This window comes from Rhinatrema bivittatum, chromosome 13, assembly GCF_901001135.1.
Source record: "Rhinatrema bivittatum chromosome 13, aRhiBiv1.1, whole genome shotgun sequence".
In the NCBI taxonomy this organism is placed as follows: domain Eukaryota; kingdom Metazoa; phylum Chordata; class Amphibia; order Gymnophiona; family Rhinatrematidae; genus Rhinatrema; species Rhinatrema bivittatum.
In genome coordinates this window covers 12877626-12898892 of record NC_042627.1, presented here as the reverse complement: position 1 = coordinate 12898892, position 21267 = coordinate 12877626, and the positions used below count along the sequence as shown (strand labels likewise).

The 21267-nt window shown below is 42.7% G+C and overlaps 1 protein-coding gene across 2 annotated transcripts in view; it reads left to right on the top strand.

The window, feature by feature from the left end:
* SEMA7A (semaphorin 7A (John Milton Hagen blood group)) overlaps window positions 1-21267 on the top strand; it is a 70418-nt gene that overhangs the window by 8826 nt on the left and 40325 nt on the right. Inside the window, exon 1 of one of the 2 annotated variants that reach the window (XM_029575329.1) lies at window positions 11353-11404. The exons of the other annotated variant lie outside the window; for it this stretch is intronic. Within the exon in view, the coding sequence (XP_029431189.1) occupies window positions 11368-11404 (37 nt within the window). The 5' untranslated portion in view covers window positions 11353-11367. Of the gene's footprint in view, window positions 1-11352; window positions 11405-21267 lie in introns of those variants that run through there. 2 annotated transcript variants of the gene reach the window in all.

The window sequence follows — 21267 nt, the reverse complement described above, 5'->3', positions numbered from 1 at the left end:
GCAAGCCATTTCAAAGCATTGAATCATTAGTGAGATCCACAGCAAGACACCTGGGGGGCTTTTCTCTATCCATTTTAGAGGAATAGCACTGCTTGGAGTCAGCCCATTTGTATAAACCTTTTTGGAAGCCATCATAAGTATACGCCTCTTCTTTCTCCTCCCACTAATAAAAGAGCTTTATCAAATGGCCTAGTTACATGGACTGTTTCTTACAGTAGATGAAATATTTTTCTAAAGTAGTATTCACATGCTACATCCTAGAAAATGGCCCTGTAGTGATCCCAGGCACACTCCAACTTTTAGGGCTTCTGAGATTCTAACCATTTCATTTTCAGTCCTCTGACTGAACATACGCACCATTTAGTAGGGCTGTGTATGGAAAACAATTTAGTTTCTTTTAGCTTTTTCCATCTATTTTGGTTATTTCATTTTTGAGCACATGCTTTATTTTTCAATGTGGGCTATTTTTTATAACATGCATGCTAAACCATTTCAGCACACACTAAATCATATGCAAAAATGGCAGAAACCAACAAAAACAATATTTGATTATTTTCTTGGTGTCTTTTTTTCAAATGGAAAACATAAGAGTGTATATAGTAAATATCGTTAATGGTTTCCTGCCATTTTAAAATGGCGGCATTCCCTTTCCATTGAGGTTCTCACATTACATTTCTTTTAACCTGTTGTTGGTGGCTAGCGTATTGGCGTCGTTTAAACATTTTCTTATGTCAGATCTGTAAATTTCACCTGTAATTTGGTTTCCTAAGATCATGTTGAAGATGTGGTTTGTTTATTTAATTCATTAAAAGATATGTACCTCATCAATAACGTATCACCTTTCTTTCTTACGGAAGTTTTATCTTTAATGGTTGGGATCAGAATGCAGTGAAATGAGTGTTGGAAAGCCAAGACTGGGTGAAAATGTCATGGCCACCCTGGACAATACCATTAGTAAATGGTTTGTAGAAAGTCACTGAAATTGAACTGGGGACATCATTTCTCAATCTTGGTGACTTTTGAAACTGAGAGCAATAGTTCTCTGTCATGCCGGGAACACCACGCTCATGCTTTCATAAAGTCATATATTTCCTTGAAGAGAGAGAGAGGATGGGGACAGCCCCAGTGGTTTAGGACATGCAAAAAAAAAATAATGAAATTCTCAATTCACTTTTGCTGAAAGTTCTCACCATAGGATTTAAGGTTGGTTTGTCATGTATGCAAAACTTACTGCAGGTCTTACAAAAGGGCCAAATGTGAAGTTTTGCAAAAATAATGTGAAAACATGGGGTTATTGATCATATTCGTTTCTGAAGGCATGAAAAACGAATGTAAAAAGTGGGATTTATTTTTCAAATAATTTGTAATAGGCGACTTTCACATTTTTGCTTTTGGTCTGAACATTTTCACACGTCACTATTTGCCAGTTGGTTTCAAATTCTGTTACCCAGAAAACGGATGGTACAAAAAAACCCCCAGTATATTCCTATTGCCTTCAAAGTAGGGCTGGTCAGAAGGGCCCAGACATACTTGCACGTTTTAAGGAAGTTGTTTTTATCAACATTGCTTACAAAGCATTCTGGGATTTATAGTCTTCCTAAGAACTACGGACCTTAAAACGTGTTACAATGTGAGTTGGAAAAGCAGGGCTGGAACAAAATATCCTGGAATTATTTAGTTATCCTATCCTGATGTGATTCCTAATTACGCCTGCATATAGTGCTGCTTTAGACCATCACATAAAGTGACAAGTGGCAGAGCTTGAACCCGAAACCTGGAATCCATGGAGTTCTCCTGACTCATATTTCTATACCAGCGATTGGCTGAGTTTTGGATTAGAGAAGAGGTGCTCTGACATCGCACATGATTACAAAGTGCTCTAAGTTGCAATTTCCCCTCGCAGCTTTTCAATCCATAAAATTATCACATCAGAATGACTAAATTCCATCCTCAGAGGTGAATTTTCAGAGTTGTGTACGTAAAGATCAGCACATGCATGTGTAAATAGCAGGTATTCTCGCATGTGCTATTTTATAATCCTCAAGATACACATCTAAGTAAGAGTACGCGAGTGTAAAAAAGAAAGGGAAGGGCCGGGGCATTGCATGCTGGGGCAACTTTTATGTGAGTTGCTAGTTTAAAAGCAATTTAGACATTTAAATACTGTATGGCAGCTTATTCGCATATATTTACACCTGCTCTATATCTGGCGTGAGCGATCATAAAGGTCAAAAAAGTAAAATACTGACTAGGTGGGGGCGGGGAGTTCAGGCTAAAGAGCCAGGAAGGTCTTGATGACCTGCAGATGGATTGGGCGAATTGGTAGACTAATTGGTAAAACTGAGAATTTCATTGCCATGCACATGTTAGAAAATCTCCTGACTTACGCGTATAAAAGCCAACTTATGGGGGAGGAGGGAGGGGTGTTATAAATGGTGTAAATTATACAGGTAAAAATTGCCAGGTGTATAATTTTAAAGTTAGACGTATAAATATGCAAGGATAGCAGTTGTGCGCTACTTATCCAGATAAATTCCAATTTATCCAGCTAAAATCTTGAAAGCCGGCCTTATCCAGATATGTTCTGATGTAGCTGGCTATGTAGCAGCAAGTTGCAACTTATCTGGTTAAATCTTAAAACACTACTTTTCTAAGTCAGATAGCCGGATAAGTCTAAAAAGCTTTAATTATCTGGCTATTTGACTTTGCTGCTACTTAGATAAATTGGAGCTCATCCGAATAAATGCAATATGTATTTGCATGTCTTTTTACATTCGTGTGCACGTTGCAGGGTACATTTGCGAGTAATGTATAATCTGTGCATACCATACATGTGCAGGTTAGAAAATATAGGAATAGGTTTTCATGCATCCGTATATACATGTATATGGGGACGCACATAGCTGTTTGAAAGTTATCCTGCCCGGTTCTAGATTGTGAGATTTTCTACTGCCATTCTTTGCAATTTTACAAAGTCGCACGTGATGTCACTAAGTCCTACTATTGTGGATCACGAACAACACAGTCAAAAAAAAAAAAAATTGAACCATCTCTGTTTATTATCTTGACCCCTACAGCTCATGTCCTCGAGAGAGAGGAAAGAAATTACATTAGGGGTCTAATGGGCTTTATATAATGGAAAAGAATAATTTTCCTGTTTTGTATTGTTTTATTATTATGTTAATTGCTTATCCGGATTATATTGCCATATTTCCTGTTCAAAGTGGATACTTTGTAAATTTGTCTTTGAAAATTTAATAGAGATAATTAAAAAAAAAAATTACATTAAAAAAAACCAGATGATGATAAAGCCATTGGATCATCTGTTATAACTTCATTGTTCCCTTATTTGTCCACACCCTCCTATCTCCCTTCCCTTTTTCTCCTCTCCTTCCCTCCCTCTTCCCTGCAGACGAGTCTGCTTCTCGTCTCCTCTCCCCCTTAGAGAAGTGAGTTCAGCGGCACACCTGGGAGTCACTCCTGTACTCTGCAGGGAAGGAAGAGAGCCGAGAGATGTAGGCAGGGAATGCAGGGTCTCTCTTTTTTCATGGCAGGCTCCTTGAGATGGGGACACAGCGTGACTTAGGCGTTTTGCAGAAACTACAGATCAGATGTATGATTTGTTGCTGCAAGTAGCAAGGTATTTTATTACTTATAAATCATCAGCATATGCAGCCTGATGCTGTTATATCACAGTGATCATTATCATTTAAGATACAATCGGTGACACAGCTCAGTACAGCCAGAGCCTGAAGCCGGCATCATACGGCCGTACGACCAAAGGGTGCCAGCCTCGGGTCTGACCAGGACCACTTTGGAACCAGGAGCTGCTGGGGCAGGAGAGACGGGGAATTACTTCTACTCCTTTCTATATCAGTGATTCCTGCGTGATCCTGTGGGGTCACTTATCTAGAAGGGGGCAGGATGGGGGAGAAATTTGACATCTGTTAGGTTTTTATTTTCATTTAACTTTTGCAAACAAGAAATCTACAAAAAATAATGTTTCTTTTTGTGAGCGTTTCAGCACATTATTCATTTTGTTTGAAAATTAATGCACACACCTGCTTGTTACTAGTGCTCTGGCTGCTGTGACACAGACTTCACAAGGGTAATCTTATTTTGTGGACACGTGCTTTTGTGTTTCGTGAAATTTCCATCAATATAGAGAGAGTGCGGAACAAAATACGATGATTGTTATTTTTTAAAGCTACATTTAAGCAGAAACACTTACCATTTAGTCATTTACCAATATCAGGGCCATCGTAATGGGAGTTACAAGATGGGCACCCACCTGGGGCTCCAGGCTGCTGGGGCGTCATGCTGCCATCACCACCGCTAGTCCAGCAGCAGAGGTGTGTCCCAGGCCAGCCCCATCGTCGGAAGATAACTCCCGCCCCTGGCCTCCTGAGGTATCGGGGGACATTGGCGGCTTCGTTCTGCCTGACAGATTTGGTATAAAGCACGACACGCTGCTGGAGTTGACAAAACTACAATTTTTCCATCAACTGGTGTTTTTGAACCTGTGGCTGGTTCCATTCAATCTTCGTGAATGATTCTGCAGCAAAATTAGGAAAGTTTGCCTTTAGTGCTTGGCAGCTAAATTTTCAATGTAAAAAAGTGCAGAGTGATGTATTTGTGCTGCAGAAATCCAAGGAAATGCTGCATAGTGTGTAGGGAGAAGGTGTGTGAAATACTGTTGACCACCAGGCATGAAAGAGACCTCAAGGTGATCTCGTCTGATGATCTCTATAGTAAAACAGTGCAACAAAGTGATGGCCAGAGCCAGGGAACTACTAGAGTGCACAGGGAGAGTCATGACTAGCAGACAATGCTACCATCCAGGTCATTGGTAAGACCTCACTTGGAGTATTGTGTTTAGTTCTGGAGGGATGTATCTCCTTAATAATATAGTCAAAGTAAGGATGTTGCAGGGTCTGCACCCAAAGCCCTATGCAGTTGAGACTTGGACCTAATTTGTATTCCCTACAGGAGAGAAGATACAGGGGGGTTTATGATAGAGACATTAAACTCTTTCAGAGCTACAAATAATGCACAAGAGAAGACTCTTCCAGAAGAAAGGAAGTTCTAGATGAGAGGTCATGGTAGGAGGCTCCATTCAGAGAGAATCAGATGTAACAGACATTTTTTTTCATAGAAAAGTTGTTGGATGCATGGAATGGCTTTGCAGGAGGCAGCAAGACAATGGAATTCAAGGAAGTAGGGATAAGCACAGAGGATCCCTAGTTACAAAGGTGTGACGAGAAAGCCAGAGACCAACGAGGGCCTATGACATGCACCAAGAAATAAACTGGGCAGATTAGATGGACTTTAGGATGTGTATTTCTAATCATATTCTATGTTCTCTTTAGGACAAGAAGGATCAGTGCTGGTACATTACAATATAAATATATTTTGCATGATGACTCCATTTTAGGCCTTTGCGAACATCTCTGGGACAACTCTGGAACCATGGTTTGCCCAAGGTTGATTTATATGCATTATTTAGCGAAAGGATCCCATACAATTTGGGGAATAGCTAAAATTTATGGTCCTGGGACATCTAATAACCACACATATATATCTTTTGCTTTAAATGTCTTTTTTTAAAATTATATTGTGTGTTTTAATGTATTTTACTTTTGTGTTGTGCTTCAACATGTTAGCTTTTAATCTCTGTTAACGATTATAAATGTCATCCTTCATCGCTTTGAATTACAAGAGGTAAGATATAGTGATTCATCAAGTGGAATAAACCTTAACATGAGAACTATCCAGAGATCACTGACCTTTCTAAACTTCTAATAGCACAGTCTAAGGGCAGACACAGAATCCTATACAAACAATGGCCTGCGGATCATGCAGCCTCAATGGTGGATTGTGACATGAGCCCACTCTACCAGAATGGGTTAATAGTGCACTGATGCAGAAAGAACTTCATGTTGATCCAGGGTATTCAGTAAACTGGGGGAGGATAGTGGGGAACAGTATCGTTTTTATGGGGCATGGCTAAATTCTAGGCTGAATTATGGGACTGGTAGGCTTCATTAAGCTTATGGCATGTGATAGCGTAGGGGGCGACTTTAAATAGTCTGCAGAGCTGCAAAACCTGTGGGTACTTCGGTACCCATAAACTGAGTAGTTCATTTTCAAAGGGAAGCCGAGCAGAAGAGCATGCAAACGTTTGAAGGTCCAAATGTATGTGCATTGTCTAATCCCTTGAGCTAGCCATGCCCCAGGAATACCCATTCCGACAGCTTGTGTGAGCTTCTCACTGCTGTGGGGCCGGGTAATTTTCTGTCAAGAAAATCTAGCCAGGTAAATATTGACTTACTCAGCTAAATCTCTTTGAAAATTGTTCTCACGATGGGTGTGAATGCAAGCTGCTGATGTGTCGGTGGAGTTCACTATAATTGTATTAGGGGGGGAGGGGTCACACCCACCCAAAATAGAAAATTTACAATACGTTAAAATGTTAAAGAATTGAAACTATATGCTCGGTGATTCTATTCACATGATAGTTATAAATGTGTCACGCGTGTATACAACAATCATTGTACAACTTTACGCAATCCTTCGGAAGTGTATATTGTACAAACTTGGATGATAAGTACCAATATCGGACACACATCTCCATAAATATTACGTTAAAGCTCAGTTAAGAAGCAGGTCATCAAAACTGATGCATTACTGACGAGTTCCCCGGCTGAGATTTATCATCTCATCTGTTGTCACTGCATAGGTTTCGCTGGTGTTCTTTACTGAATACTGTTTTCTTAGCCTTTCTTTATACTGTAGGAAGTTTGGATTAGACAGGCACAGAACTAGTCATGGTCAGACAGGACAGTTCCGCTCTACTGGTTTCCCCTTTATTTTCATAAACAAACAACATGAGCAATATCACATGATAGGATCATTCCCATCATGCTGTGCTTCGGCAATCATGTGGCTGGATAAACACAGACCCAGCCTGGTGCCCGCCATTATGTGCGGAGGGAGACAGAGGTGCCCACTGGGTTTCAACAAGATCAAAACTGGATGTCTCCAACAGTGGTATAAATTCCACCCAAACAGCCCCCAAGGAAGACAGGGGGCCACCTGCAGCCGCTCCCGGATCTTCTGGGGTGGTGCTGCTGCTGCTTTGGGGAGCCTTTTGGAAACTGTTGCTTGGGAGTCCTTAATTTTAACTTATGCCACTGGCAGCCACCAAAAATGTATGCCTTGAGGCATTTGCAGTTTTAAAACACAGAAACATGACGGCAGAAAAAGACCGTATGGGCCATCCAGTCTTACCCATCTGCCCAATTAATTTAGCATTATAATTCCCATCATTTCCTTAGATATCCCCAGTATTTATCCCATGCTTTCTTGAATTCAGCTATTATTTTTGTCTCTATCACCTCCACTGGGAGGATGTTCCAGGCATCCACTACTCTCTCTGTAAAGAAATGTTGCCTAAGATTACTCCTGAGTCGTCTACCCCCTTTCAACTTCATCCTATGGCCTCCTTTCCATTGAAAAAGGCTCACCTCTTTTTCAAGGAGACATTTGAATGCCCCTATCATTCTCCCCTTTCCTCCAGGGTGTGCATATTTAGATCTTTGTCTATCCCCTTATGCTTTAGAATGAAAACCACTGCCTATTTTAGTGGACACCCTCTGGACCGACTCTGTCCTGTTCTTATCCTTTTGAAAGTGCGGTCTCCAGGATTGCGCACAGTATTCCCAGTGTGGTCTCACCAAGGATCCTTCCAGGCATAGATATGGATCTATTGATTAGAACTTAATTTTAAGAATTATGAGCCTGGGTCTTTGAATCGTGACTTTGGGCTAGTGACGCTACCTCCTCTGGCTTGGTCTGCCAGCTAAACTGAACCTAGATAATGAAGAGGATTACTAAAATTAGAAAGCATCAGAAGTGTCGACTTGGATTAAAGGCACTGTAACAGCAGAAACAATTGTGGTGTTAAAAGCTGAGGGCAAATTGCGGTGGATGAAACGGGGTAATTACTGAGCAGTCCAGCTGGACTTGGACTGGACCTTGCGTCCAGGTCTGTTTGCTGAAGCCTGACAATTTCCAGTCCAAAGGCCTGGCTAGGATACAATAAGGCTTACGCACAAAGAGAAGTGTGAGGTTCCTGTCAGTAAATGCAGTGTCTCACTTCCTGAAGCGCTGGAGACTCCCGGAGCCAGGGCAATTCAGAAAAGTCCCAAAGTGTCTCGTGGCGCGGTGCGAAGCGCACGCCGTGAGCGTAAGGAGAAGCAGGTGCACGGTGAAGGTTCCCGAAAGGAACACCTTTAACAGGCTGTGGAAGCACAGCAAACCACAGATAAACATCAAAGGGAAAATTGGCTTGATAAGGAGTTTAAAAATAAAAAAAGAGAACACCTGCCGAAAATGAGGAAGATGATCTGTGCTGTGCTGGTTATTAAGCAAGGCTGCTTTATCCAGATGTTGCTGTGGTTCCTCCTACCATCATTCTCTCCCCTCACCCCCCCCCTCTCTCAGCACAATTGTGATCTTAAAAAGGTGAACTGTAGGGTAAGTTATGCAGGCAGGTGCGTACCTTGTGGGAGAGGGGATGCAGACAGAGGTGCCTTCCTCACTAACTGAGTTAGGAGGTTCTCTCACACTCGGGGAAAACTCCGAGGGAGGAAGATTTGGAGCTCCGGAGAAGGGAATGCTTGAATTTTTTACCGGAAACGCATGGAAGCTGGAAAAACTCAATGAAAGAGAAAATAAAAGAAACAGGTCCTTTTTTTTTTTTTTTGGGAAGGGGTACAAAAGAGAAGGAGCCGGTGGCATAGAGAAAAGAGAGACCTGATGGCTGTGGCATAGAGAAAAGAGAGACCTGATGGCAGGTACAGGGTCACGCTCTCCTCGGGGACGATCCAGAAAGCCCCACAATTACTAAGTGCTATGATTTATCATTGCTATTAGACACAGGAGATGGACCCTGCCCCTGAGAGCTTACAGACTAATCAAGACAAACGGGTGACAAACAAGAAGCTGTAAAAAGTGCCTTACAGAGAAGCACTTGGGATTTAAAACCAGTTTTAAAAAAGCTGAGATTTTGAACTGGATTTGAACACAGCCAAATCTAAATCTCTAAATCCCCTCCCTCCTTTTTTTTTTTCAAGCAGCAGGTGTGTCTCCCAATCCTCCCATTCTGCTGCCCACATGTTTTCTGTTTTTAAGAAAATTAAGTGACTCAAGAAAAGATAGAAGCCCATTCAGGATACAAACGGTCCTCGGGGAGGAAAGTCATGACCTTTGCTTATTGCGGTGAGGGGGGGGCCTTCAGGCCTCCTCATCCTCTGCAGTAGAGTTTCTGAATTACACAAACGCTGTAGTTCCAGGACAGGAAGGCCTTGCAGAAGGCAGTGTTGGGTCATTGCGAGGAAGGGAAGGCAAAGTGAGCAGGCAGTGTGGATAGAAATGACTTGCAATAGCTGACCTTAGACTTTTTTTGTCAGAATGTCACAACAGGAATCTGGTGGTTAGGCTGTGACCGCGGCAAGAGTAAAGTCACGCCGATAGCGGGCTGGTTGCAAGTTTTAGAAGGCTATCCATATCACCCTAAAAAGCAGCAGTCTAATTCCCTAGAACTCAGCATTGGCAGCAGGCTGTAGTGCTAGGGTCAGGCTCCTGCGCCTTGGGGTTGAGGATGCTGGCAGCACGGTTTTGATGGTCTCAAGCTTGTTTTGCATGAATGCATGGCTGCCAGTCAGCAGGTGCACCTCCCTTTAGCTATGATAAATGCATGAGATTCCCTGCCTACCCCAACACTCAAAGCTTTCCAATTTCTTTGCATAATGGCTGGCTTTACATCACTTCCTGTTTCTTTCTGATGACATTTTTGCATAGTGTGTGGTAGCAAATGTCATTGTTTTTCAATTCTCATAGTCATTTCTTCAGAATAATTCAAATGACCCTGACCTTATTATTGACTTTGGACAATACATGTGATTTGCATGTGAGTGTGAGTGTGTAGATTCTTGCTCAGCCCTTTCTTCACATTTTATAACTCTGCTGGGGATTACAGAGGGCATACTCAGAGCCCCCCCGGGGGAGGGAGAGAGAGTGCCGAGCACGGCTCACAGGGACTTGTCACAGGCAGCCAAATCACAGTATTTTAATTAGCTCCTCCGGCATTGTCTCCTCCTCTTGGATCCACATCAGTTGGCTGCTTCTCTAGCATGTAAGAAAAGCAGGGAAAATACAGGAGGTGACACAGGACAAGAAAGCAAACAAGCAGTCATGAGGTGGATGTCTCACAGCGGGTAATATGCTCACAGCCTGGAGGCCTCAGGTTTGCATGGAGACCCTTTAAACCCCAGTTATACAGCTGACCTGGTGCCTGAGCAGTAGTGCTTTGTGTGCTGTTGTGTGGAAGGATCTGGGGGAGGGAGTCTCAGCCATTGCACCTTTGGTGAGAAGGACCTACTGGTCGGACTCAGGGTTCACGTGTACTGGGTTTTGAGGGCGCTCTATTTTGGGGGCCCCTGGCTGAGGACAATCACTGCAGTGACTGGACAAGGTGGCGGCAGGTAGGGGGTTATAAAAATAGGAGAAAAACCCCTGGATAGTTATGAATAAAAGTTCAAGGGGGCGATTCAGGAGATGATCCGGACGTGTGGCTCCTGAGAGAGCCTGTGGTTTAGGCATACTGCCCGCCTGTTTGTTTTTTCTTGCTGTGTTCAGATGAAATTGGGCTGCTGACCTGCTGTTCTGCTTAATTTAGGTCGGCAGAACATCGGAGCAAGCGAGTTTTGTGCTGTTCTGCATTTTGTCTGTTTTTGTTGCTGAGTGAGCTGTTGGAATAAACTCGGGGCGTTGTCATTACAGTCTGCCTTTGCCATAGGGATGATTGCTCTGTGTGTTTGTTTTGTAAAGAAACACTGAAATGGAAATTTGGTATCAAAATTTTAAGGATAAAAATATTCAAGTTTCATGCTTCCTGGGCCCCTCTCAGCCTTTTCTGTGGACATAAGAGCAGGGCTGGTTTAGAAATTAGGTCTCTTTTCAGGGGACAGGAGATGTAATCTTATTTTGTTTCAATACATCCCAACCCTGTCCTGGAGGCACTGGACAGCCTTGATGAACATGCATGAGAGAGATTTGCATGCATTGACTATCCTGAAAACCCGACCAGTTAGATGTGCCTTCAGGATATGGCTGGGAACCTCTGGTTTATTTAGAGGACAAAACTACCTGCCTAGTCACAAACTCCACAGGTTTGTTTTACCAGAGGGCCTTCTAGCGGACCTTGAAAGAGAAACTTCATGGTGGCAGTGAGACTTGAGAAGTGTCATATGCTTTTATCAATGCAGAAACTGAGGAATTTGACTGGAAAATTTCAGGAATTTGATGCGTAATGAAAGCATCTTGACAGCTCCGAAGAGAGGTATGCGCAATTCTTCATTCGCAGTGATAGACCTGCTAAAGAATGTCTTGCAGTGTTTTTGGAAGCTATCCGAGTCCTGGCTCAGTGAAAAGCCTCTTAACACCTGCCTGCCCTAGCAGTGAGTCTTACTATGATCTCATTGCTGCACTTACATCATATCCAACTCCCAAATCCTCCCTTTATAACTTTGTTTTTACCAGCGAAAACAGTGGGAGGGAAAAGAAGCTGAAAGGCGGGAGGTGGGAGGGAAAAGAAGCTGAAAGGTGGAGTCAGGTCCCCCAGGATGGCATGGACCCCAGCAGCAGACTGGGAGGTGGATTCAGGTCCTCCAAGAGGGCGGGGACCCCAGCAGCAGTCCAGGAGACAGTATGGTCCCCCAGGAGAGCGTGGACCCCAGCGGCAGAGTGAGAGGTGGAGTTGGGTCCCTCAGGAGGGCGTGGCAGCCCGGGAAGCAGAGTCAGGTCCCCCAGGAGGATGTGAACCCCAGCGACAGACCAGGAGGGAGAGCCTGGGCTCTCAGCAAAATGGAAGGAGATGGTTTTGATACAACGAACCCCCCCCCCCCCCCAGGTCACCACCAGCCTAGCTGCATCTTTTCACATGGGTGAGACTTGGGATAAAAGGGGGAGGATAATAATAATAGCTGAGTAAGTGGGAATGCAAGAGATCCCTTCTATTCCATAGGGAATATACTATGGGGGCCAACAGCCCCAAATTGCCAAATTATTAAATGTTCTTGCTACTTTGTAGAAATGTATATAGTTGTATAGACTGAGATTACTAACCACGAGTAGATAAGTGTGCTGTTTGACATCCTAGTAGCAATGTACATGGTCATTTAGAAATGTGTATACTTGTCTAGGATAATAAACCTGTATATATTTGTACAAACTGCCAGCCTTGTTCATACTCCCATTCGTTTTCCTGGGGTGAAGGGAGGGAAATCCCACCCACTAACACGTTCTTCCCCAAGTGGAGGCACCAGGTGCCAAGAATGTGAAGACTGACAGTCTGCCCTAGGGTGGGGGGGGGGCTCCCGCCAGGTCCCGCAAGGTAAGCAGTCAAGGGGGGTGGTACAATGGAATCCAGTAAAACAATTGTAACTGTTGCTGATCAATCAGTTGAAGAGCAGGTGGACACGGGCGCCAATACACCAATTGTTTCTGAGGTTGAGCATTTATCACATGCCCACTTTTCAAGTCAATGCGTACACAAGGTAAAAGGCTGTGCTTCTTGACCAGGCCTATGAGGACATTAGATACATGGGTCATCCTACAGCTGCGTGATAATCAAGGGAAAGCCAAGCATGTTCTTTGGAGCTGATAATTTGCTCGGTTTGAGAGCCAGAGGGGAAGATTGCTATAGTTGGTTAGATTGAGGAAGTGGAAATGGTTTGAGACATGCCCTATTCATAGGAAATACACAAAGCTGCAGCAGAGATATCTGGTGTTGGCCATGAGGCACCAGACACCAAGGAATAGTTAATTTACAAAAATGTGTGCTTCATGAACTTCTTTCCCCACCTATTCTTTCTTTATAAAAAAAAATATATACATTATAAACTAGAGGCCGATATTCAGCACCACTTAGCCTGATAAGTTCCAACTTATTTGGCTAAGCAGCATCTCTTAAATATTTGGCTGCAGTCAGCAGTCTCCATTTAACTGGATAAATACTAATCTGGGTAAGTGAAGTGAGGGAAATGGGCATAACGGGAAGGAGATGAGTTAGTGAATAACCTACCCGGCTAACTCTGGTCACCCCCTTAGACTTCCCCTAGAGTTAGTTAAATATAAAAGCTGCCACAGAGACATGGTACATGGGGAAAACTATGACTGGGATATAGTTATACCAGACTACAACCTATTCGGGAAGGGAGGAGATGTGACACTATATATATAAAAAATAATAATAATAAAGCAACAGATTTGCTGAGCTTACAAAATAAGGAGGAAGCATTGTGAGTTATCTGGAAATATCGACCTCCATCAGAAGAAGCAGGTAGATATTTAATAGAGGATATTACCAAAATTACTATGAAATGAGAGATGCTATTGTTAGGGGATTTCGGTCTGCCGAATGTTGATTGGGATATCCCAGCTGTGGTGTCTTCTAGAAGCAGCGAGATCCTGGATTCTTTGCAGGGAGAATTTTGTGAACTGGTAAGGGAACTCCCCCAGAAGAGGGTGAGACTGTAGCTGGTGCTTACGCACCGTTTTTGATGTTGTAGTGGATGATCATGTGGGATCCAGTGATCACCGGAATATGTGGTTCGGTATTAAGAGTACAGGAGATGAAGTTTCATTCAAAGGTGGGAATCCTAACTAACTTTGTTAAAATGGGGGAGTACCTAGTTAGCTGGATGGGAAAATCTGAAGGGAGCAGTGGGCAAAACTGAAAGGAGATATAATAAGAGCCACTGATCTTTTTGTTTAGTTACTAAATAAAGGAAAGAGGAAAAAGAGGCTGCTGTGGTTTTCTAAAGAAGTAGAAGGAAAAAAAAAAAGGTTAGCATTGATAAATGCAAGAGATTGCAGCAAGAAGAAGACAGGCGACAATATCTGGAAAAGCGAAAAATAACAAGGAAAGTAGTCAAAAATGCAAGAAAGAAATAGCAAATACTATAAAACAGGAGGACAAGATCTTTTTTTTTTTCTTTTAGATATTTTAGCAATAGAAGGACATGCAAAAGTGGCTTTGTGAGATTCAGAGGTGAAGGGGAAGAATATGTAGAGGCGGAGGAGGAAAAAGCAACACTGCTTATCAAATATTTCTGTTCGGTGTTCACTGTGGCAAGGGCCGAAGCAGGACCACATAAAATGAGCACACAAGAGTGGAAGTGAGGTAAACCTCAAATCAATTTTCATAAAAGTGTGTTCGTGAGGAGCTAACTAAAAGTAGATAAAGCAATGGGGCTGGATGGGATACATCCGAGGGTATTAAGGGAACTTGAGATGTCCTGGGTGCTCTGCTGGGCGACCTTTTTCAATGCTGCTTTAGAGTCAGGAGAAGTTCTGGGTGACTGGACACAGGCAGATGAGGTTCCTATTCACAATAGTGGAAGTAAAGAGGAGGCCAGGAACTACAGACCAATTGGACTGACCTCTGCGGTAAGCAAATTTAAAAAATTCACTGCTAAAACAGAATAGTGAAGTTTCTGGAATCCAATGGATCGCAAGAGCTGAGGCAGCATGGTTTTACCAAAGGTAGATCTTATCAGATGAATCTTTGGGTAACCAGAGAGTTGGATCAGGGAGTAGCACTAGATGTAATATACTTAGGGGCAGATTTTAAAAGCCCTAAGTGCGCCGGTCCTAAAACCCCGGGACGCGCGTATGTCCTGGGGCTTTTTTGAATGGGCGGGTAGGGGACGAGATGTGGGTGGGGCAGATGGTCCGGGGGCATGGTGGGGTGGTCCGGGGGTGTGGCTGGCGGTCCAGGAGGCGTGGCTGAGGAGTCCGGCACAGCGGCCGTTTGCCACCGTGCCGGGGGATCGCGCACCGGCACTTGGCTGGCGCGCGCAAGTTACGCCTGCCTCTGGCAGGAGTAACTTCCAAACAAAGATACGGGGGGGATTTCTTTAGAGCTGGGGGGCGGGTCGGGAAGGAAAGTTCCCTCCGAAATTTTAAAGGCTCCAATTTCAGATCGGCCTCGGAGGGAACAGGGAAAACGAGCGGGGCTCCCCGAGGGCTCGGTGCGTGCAATTTGCACTAGTGTGCACCCCCTTGCGTCTGCTGACCCCTGATTTTATAACATGCGCACGGCTGCGCACGCATGTTATAAAATCGGTCATACATTTGTGCGCACAAATGTACACCCGCGCCTATGTTTTAAAATCTGCCCCTTAGATTTTAATAAGGCATTTGATATGGTTCTGCCTCGGCAACCTATATATTGAGCACCCTTGATGTAAGCCCTAGATTGATTGAGTGGTTAAGAAAATGTTTGAGTAGAAGGCAATAAAGGGTAGGCTTCAAGGTTTCCATGCACAGGAGGTGAGCCTCTTTCAGTACAAAGGAGGCTGTAGAGCAAGGAGTCATGTGATGACTGTGAAAGAGGTCAGGAGTGTAAGGAAATATTTCTTTACAGAGAGGGTAATAGATGCATGGAAGAGCCTCTCCATGGAGGTGGTAGAGACAAAAGCAATATCTGATTTCAAGAAACACAGGTGCTCTCTGAGGAAGTGACAGGAATTGTAAGCTGAATTAGTTGGGTGGATGGGCATAATAGATAGCAGAAAAAGATCATATGGCCTGTCCTGTTTCTGTTTTGGCCTGGAGGGGGGATGTTGTGTACCAACACTATAATTTCCACTTCTTTTCCTAAGTCTGCTTTGCCCAGTCCCCTGAAACTGAAAATCACAATCTACACTTGGCCTGTCCTCAAATCTCCCAGAAGCCCAGGCCTCCCTGAATTGCTTCCCCCTCTCCTCTGGGATAAGGAGAGTTTTTACCTTCCGTTTTCTTGCCCATCATTGTTAAAATGGTGCTGATTCAAAGCTGCTTCATGCTTTGACCTTCAAATGGATAAAACGTGATGCGATGGGATGCTGGCATGATTTGGACAACATGGGACAAGACAACAGGAGGTAAGCGCCTCCACTTCTGCCTATGGAGGAGAATGGGGGATCACAGAGATCTTAGGGGACCGGGTAGGCTCTCAGGAGCTGTGGGCAGCCTTGTTATGTTGAAGGAGCAGACTTATTGTGTCATCAAGGTAGGAGAGCAAGCGGAATTTAAAGTGACTTTGTGTCAAAGGAGTTGCCAGAGTCATTATCACAGTGACCTTCTGGTGCAGGGCTGGCACGATAATCTTTTCTCCACCACTACCCTGCCCCGATGTCATTAATTTTCTTACCACTATATGGCTACGAGAAAGGTAATGCACTTTGGTTCATAGGGGTTATGAGCTTAAAAACCTCACTATTCATCCTATTTAAATAATTAGCATGTGCTTAATTTGTTCTTCAGTCACATGTCAAAAGCAAATTTTCTGGTGCACTACCAGCTTAAGCAGTCACCCAGTGCTCCTGATTTTGTTCTATAGTGCATTTTGAAAGAACCTTTACGATATGGCAAGTAAGCCTTTTGTGTATTACTTTGCACTGCAGTTTTCATATGTGGTGAACTCTCTCAAATTTTGGGGTGAAAGCCTGCCTATGGATAGATTCAAGATCAGACAGTGACCTGGATACTGTCTCATAGTCTGAGCCTCACCGCAGCTGTTTAATTATCCTTTGGGATTACAGATCTGTAATCTCCTTGCTAGCTCCTCTCAGTCGGTCACTCCTCACCCTTTGCTTTTAAATATGGGTGTGTCAGGTCAGCCAGACCTTGCAATTGTGAACCAGAGAACTCTGGGAAGTGAGGTAGACTGCCTTATATCATGCCTTATATCATGCCTTATTACATCCAGCTCTGCTGCAATGTGGCAGGACAATCTGAACATCTAGACTCAGAGAAAAATTGCTGCTATATTGTTTTTACCATTTATTAAAAGAAGATTGTGCTCTGTATGTACTGTACAGCATTTCAGAAGTACACATGGCAAGCTTGCAGTAATATTAACCCATGTTAATTAAAAATGACACTGTCTTTAAAATTTCTGTAAACTCATCAGTTTTAAAACTTGTAAACTTCAGCACCCAGAATGGCATCTGATTCCACACTGCAGTGTCTGTTGCCACTTGTAGCATGGACAATTTGGACCAATCAAATCCAGTGCATGTGCTGTCCTTATCAGCCCTCTTGCTAACATGGCAGCCCACCCAGAGGTTCATGGGAGCCTTAAGAGAGCCGCTTAAAAAAATTAAAAAATGATTTGCAGTAACATTTTAATTGATACAAGTTAAATATTAATACTTATATACTTCTGAAATATTGTACGTTATGCAGAGATTGCAAATTTTTTAAATTTAAACTTTATTAAATTTTCCATCAATGATTAACATCATGAAAATTATCATGAAAAAATAAAAATATGTGTACATCATAATATATTATCCTTTCCATTAGGACAAAATACAACATACTCAAAAATGCAATTATTTTGTCTCACATCCCATAATTGGGGGAAATCAAAGAAATATATATGAACTTACAACAAATTTATATAATTAATTCTTAAACAACTAACTTAAGGATCCGGGAACTGTTTTTTTATTTTTTCTAGTCCATAGTCTCAGATGTCACTGCTTGATTATTATCTGCTAAGAATGTTTCTAGGTGCATAGGATCTACAAAGCCAAATTTCTTCCCTTGATAGTTAATCAGACACAGGCATGGAAACTTAAAAAAAAAAAAAAAAAATGTAGCTCCTAATGCCAAAACTCGTTCTTTTAAAGATTGAAAATTCTTCTTGCTTGTGTGGCTCTAGCCACTTCAGGAAAAACTTGGAATTTATGTCCACAAAGCAATGTATCCTTAAATCTGAAAAACATTTTAAACAAATTTTCTTTATCCTGCTCAGCTATACAAGAAATAAAGAGAGTTGCTCTATTATGAATCAGGTCCACCGACTCTTCTGGAAAAATCGATTATACCTGGTGAAGACTAGGGTTCCACTAGATTTAGTCCTCCAGAAACTCTAGGGGATTTTTTAGGCAAATAATATATCTTAGATAATTTAGGGATCTCCTCATCTTCATATAATAGATTCTCTTTTAAGAATTTTTTAAACATTTCCCATGGGGAGAGAAGCCGAGTCATGGGGAAATTAATAATCCTTAGATTTTTAGCCCTATATAAATTTTCAATATATTCAACTTCCTTGTGGCTATGCTGATATGCAGCTTTGCTAGTTAGCCAGATAAACTATCCTGCTAACTTAGCCCGTATATTCAGTAGCGTGGCTGCACCATTGAATAAAGCCACCTATCTTAAAGCTAGCCGGATACATTATACGACTTCCTATAGCCATAGTAATAACGCTAAATTATCTGGCTAAATTCTAGTCTGCTAACTTATTATCTGGCTAAATTTAGCTGGATAAGTGCCCAAATCGTCATTTAGCCATCAACTTCTGATATATCCACCTAAATGCTTTTGAATATGGACATTGTTACTGCCCAGCTTACTCCTGAACATCTTATGATATCTCGGAGAACTCCTCCACTGCTGGTGCCATTTTGCCATTTTACTGTACCTTTGAGGTATTTATGCCACTGTTGTTGGTTCCCTTTGGTACTTGTATGATGCCTTGCGGTTTTGATGCCACTGTGCTGTTTGCCAAACCTAGCAGACCTACACTCAGTCTCTTGAAGAGTTTGATGCCATGCACTGTTTTCCATATCCAGCATTCTACGCCTTGGGGGTTTTGATGCCACTGTGCTGTTTGCCATACCTTATACTTGATATCTTTGGGATTTTAATGCTACTGTGCTGTTGGTCATACCCCACACTCTGTCTTGGAGTTTTGATGCCACTGCACTGTTTGCTGTACCCTGCAGTCTAAGCCTTGGGATTTCATGGCACTGCTGCTGGTACTTTGTTTCTCTGTAGATGCTTTGTGGTTGTTGTAGCAGTATTGTTGAAGAGTAACCAATATTTCACAGTCTTAACTGCACCAGCACAAACTGTGAGATTCAGATATGATATCAAATGTGGACTTCCAGCTAATGTTCACACCTACCAAGTTCTCATTACAGGCTGAAAGGCCAAAAATAAGTGCCCTTTATATCACAAATGTGACATTAGCAACAGTCTTGAACTTTCAAAAAGGCGATAATAGAGAAATGCCAAAGACAGTAACTGAAAACCTTCAAACTTTTCAATGTGTTGTAAGTCCAGCCTATGAAAGCACGCCCAAAGCTGTGAAGAGTGTATTTAATGTCTTTCCTACAGGCTGCAGACCACAGTTTCCAGTGGGACCCGTTGAATGGCTCACTCGAGAGCAGAAAGAACACATTGGTTCTGTTTTCCCAGCTGGAGCAGTAGGGGTTTAACCACATTTCAATGAGCCACAGGAGAGTTGTGGAGACTGAGTATGAGTTGTGAGCAAACCGCGGAACTGGAAAAACAGCACTTGTGGGAAAACGTTACAAGAAAGTTGAGTCAACTTTAGACACAAACTGCAGCACTGTCAATAAAGATGCAAAAATCCTAAGGATAATTTGGAGCTTTCATTGGTGAGCTCAGGAAGTTGTGATGGAAGGAATACTGTGGCAAGTATTTATAGCACTGAGTTATTATTATTGCTGTTGTGGAAAACTCAGGAAGTTTTGGCCAAGGTTTGCCAGCGTATGACACGTCCTTCCAAGGAGGCCAGTCATTAATGTTCCTCTCTGGAAATCCTTGCCCATCGGTTGCAGCAACTCTCTGATACCATAATAAAAATTCAGCAGCTGTGAGACTGGCATTTGGAATAAAACAGGGGAGTCAGATTCCTGACCTGGGTCACTTTTGGCCTTGTTTTCTCTTTGCTGGGCTAGTACCTCTATCAGTCTGTATCCCATATTATCCTCCTACTCCCAAGATCCATTGTGCATGCCTCTGGCTTCTGTTGGGTCTCAACAAGCATTTCTACTTAACATATGTTTGTGTCTAGTCTTCTGTGCTGTGCATACCTTATTTTTCCACCCATGATCAACTGTAGCAAGGATTCAATGTCTTAGTGCAAGACACAGTGGGATAAGCAGAATATTAAGAGACAAACATTCATTAGTTCTGATCCTACTTATGCTAACAGGCCTTGGCTGCAGTACACTGAGGGATGCTTCCATTCTGTTCTCCGACCCCAGCATCCTGTCTCCAGCAGAGGCCAAATCTAGATCACCACAGCAGATCCTAATCCATTCCCAGTTTCTATCTGGCTAATTATTATTATTTATTTATTTAGAAGTTTTTTTATATACTGCAAAATGGTCAGGGGTTGACCGTCTAAGCAGTTTACAGATAAAAACATACATGGTTAAAAACAATACTTCTCATTCATTCTAATTTAATGGATCTGTCCTCCAGAAACTTGTCCAAACCTATTTTAAACCTTTCTTTACTATTAGCCTTGACCACATTCTCTGGCAACAAATTCCACAGCTTAATTGTGTGTTGACTGAAATAATGCTTTCTTTAAATATGTTTGAAATCTGCTTCCAGTTAGGCTGTGGCGTATCCAATGAAACTACTAGTCTTGGTGCTATTTGAAAGGGTAAATGATGATCCCTATTACCTTGTTCCACACTACTCATGGTTTTATAAACCTCTGTGATATTTTTTCTGTCGTCTCTTCTGCAAGCCAAAAAGTTCTAACATTTCTTCCTAAAAGGAGCTTTTCCATCCCCTTTATCCTTTTTCTTGCCCTTCTCGGTATCTCTTCTAGTTCTGCTATTTCCTTGCTCAGGACTGCGCACCTTCGTGACAAATTGATGGGATGTGAAGGAAGGGCTGGGCCTTAAGTGGGTAGTGAACAGGCCGAATGCCGCAGGTCCCGTGCTGGGATGGACCCCGCACTGTCTTGTTTTGCTTCTCAGTTCGCCTTTCTCCCCAGCTTTTGTGCCAGCTGGCTCCTTCCAGGGGGCCGGGTCCAGGCCAGTCCTTGATTTGTGACCTGTCTTCCCCCCTGGTTCTGAAGTCTTCCCAGGCCCCCACAGCTCCGAGGGATTGTCCTGTAAGAAAGTCTCCCAGCCTTGTAACCATCCTACAGGTGTACATACGAAGCCAGCTCTCTGCCTATTTAATTATAAATGAAAAGATACTGTTCCACTAATATAATGTAACCCTCAAAAGAACAGCGACGCAGTAATGCGTGCCCTGTGCCTGCCACCTCAGACAGGGAGGGAAGATTTTTATCCAAACAAATATTGAAATTCCACCCTGAAATGTCAATATTTTTCTGTTATTGAGCAAATCTGCCCAATAATATTGTGT